Source organism: Hydra vulgaris, chromosome 08, assembly GCF_038396675.1.
Source record: "Hydra vulgaris chromosome 08, alternate assembly HydraT2T_AEP".
Taxonomy (NCBI): domain Eukaryota; kingdom Metazoa; phylum Cnidaria; class Hydrozoa; order Anthoathecata; family Hydridae; genus Hydra; species Hydra vulgaris.
Genome location: NC_088927.1, coordinates 23588983 through 23591360, shown reverse-complemented (window position 1 = coordinate 23591360; position 2378 = coordinate 23588983). Strand labels below are relative to the sequence as shown.

General features: G+C 29.2%; 1 protein-coding gene across 1 annotated transcript; it reads right to left on the bottom strand.

The window, feature by feature from the left end:
* Positions 1 to 251: 251 nt before the first annotated feature.
* On the bottom strand, positions 252 to 1776 carry LOC100213209 (cytochrome P450 4V2). Its single transcript, XM_065804334.1, has one exon. It carries the CDS (start codon positions 1774 to 1776, stop codon positions 280 to 282), a length of 1497 nt encoding a protein of 498 aa, XP_065660406.1. The 3' UTR covers positions 252 to 279.
* Between the last annotated feature and the right edge of the window lie 602 nt (positions 1777 to 2378).

The following is a 2378-nucleotide window of genomic DNA, read 5'->3' as shown; positions in this document are numbered from 1 at the left end:
TATATCTTTAGAACTAAATAAGCTACAGAGGTGGTTGAAATCATTTATAAAATGAAATAACTTAAGGAACCCAATGCATTTAAAATAAATTAAAAAGAAAATACAATTGCTCTAAAATTTCCTAAATTGACAAGTAAAGTACAGAATTAAATATGCTATTAAATAAAAAATATGCTATTAAAAAAAATTAAAACTAAATATAATTGATTAATTAAAAATAAAAATAAAACAAAATAAATGAAAGCCTCTAAACAATAACTTTTATCATCTTGTTTTTTATCACCTTTCAGTGAATTTCATTATGATACCATTACTTGATTTATGTATAATATTTAGAGCAAGAAGTATTTCATTTTCATTCTGCATGGATTGGACGTAAAAGTTTTTCATTATGCTATATAACAGCATTTTCTCTTCGATCATAGCGAACTTCTGACCAATACAATTTCTTGGACCTGCAGAAAACGGAATATAGAAATAGGGATTGCGCTTAACAAAATCTTCTTGTTCAAACCTTTCAGGTATGAAATCATATGGATCTTTCCAGTATTCAGGACTTAAATGCATCATCATTACAAGTAAAACAATTTCAGAATTTTTAGGAACAAATTGACCATCAATTACCATATCTTCTTCAACATGCCTGCCAATTAAAGGAACAGGTGGATGAATTCGCATACTTTCTTTTACAATGTTTTCAAGATATTTAAAGTTTCTTACTTTTTCATAAAGTGAACCTCCAGTTAGTTCAACTTCATCAATTTCTGCATGTAGTTTCTGTTGAACTTGTGGATATCTTCCTAGCAACCACAGAATCCAGCTTAATGCTGATGAGGTGCTATCATGACCTTCAAACATAAAAGTATCAACCTCTTCTTGAATACCTTCAGTATCAATTTCACCTTTTTTATGCATATCTAACAATAAGTCTAAGAAAAAATTTTTTTTTTCTGAGCCGAATTCTTCTTTGTTCTTATTTGATGTAGCCTCGCTTTCATTTTGAACAAGTGTATCAACTCTTTCTTTTATTACATCTAGAGATAATTTATGAGCAACATCTAGGGCTTCATTATATCTCTTTCCACAAGCAAGATGTTTATAAATAATATCTGGCCATAACCATGGATACTTAATTCTTCTTGGAATTTCTTCACTTAAAATACCAATGGCTTTAGCATACTCTGAATCTGGGTGACTCTGAGCATTTACTTTTACTCCCATAGATGTCTCGCATATTATATCTAAAGTGGCTAATCCAATAGGTACCTGGATATCAAAATTTTCACCGCTTTTGGCATAAATACGTAATTTATCAACCAAACAAACTCCTTGCTCTTCAAAAATTTTCAAAAAATTATTGAGTATAGAAAAATGAAAGCTTGCAGTAAGTAGTCGACGACGCAATTTCCACTTATTTCCGGTGCTTGTCAGTAACCCAGTTTGAAGCCATTCATACAAAAATTCATAAACAGATGCTTTTTTGAGGACTTTTTGACTGCTTAAAATTGCTTCCGAGAAATTTACAGAAGATGAGTATATCATTGGCCTAAGGCCTATCCAAACACAGAACACATTTCCGTATATTTTGCTCCACTTGCGTATTTGTTTGTTAAACTTTACAGAATCACTTTCAAGCTGAAGACAATTACCAAAAAATGGTATGGTTGGAGGTGTTGGAACAGTCGAGAGACCATAAGAATAAATCCAAAGCTTCCAAGATATTTTAATTAAAAAATATGAAAAAATAGTAACCAATAGACTGTACGCCAAAAACATTTTATTATTTGCGTTTAAACATGGAAGTACTAGAAATGGAGGTGCAACGCCATATATAGTGTTCGATTGACGTCACGATGTAAATTGTATTATTCCGATGACATATTGTAGATCAAACAATTGCGTATTAGTTTAAGGAGCTTAAACGCAAGGCTAATTGCTTCTATCTATTAGGGTCGTTCCTATAGAAAAAAAAAACAGTTAAAAAGATTATTAATTTGATTAAATTTATGTATAAATTTAGTTCTCTTGCTCATGAAACAATTATTATTTTTTTTTTTTTGTTGAAACTAAAACCCTTATTCTTTTTAATATAACATAGCATATTCATGAATTTCCGTGCAACGTCACATCTTTTTGTAAGCAACATGCGCACATACTTGTAGGCAGAAAACATTAAAACTTTACAAGTATACATTCATAAGTTCATAATATATATACTCTTTATAGGTGTTTTTGCATTTTTTTTCTATCCTTCAATAAAATTTTGTCTTCTTTTGAAAAATGATTGAAATAATTAGTTACATAAAAAATGTAACTAATTACATAAATAATTAGTTATACTTTTTTTTTTATATTGTAAAAACAAAAGTTTTTTTATT

Coding starts and splice junctions, on each gene's coding strand:
- LOC100213209 (XM_065804334.1), bottom strand. CDS start 1,776: ATGTTTTTGGCGTACAGTCTATTGGTTACTATTTTTTCATATTTTTTA.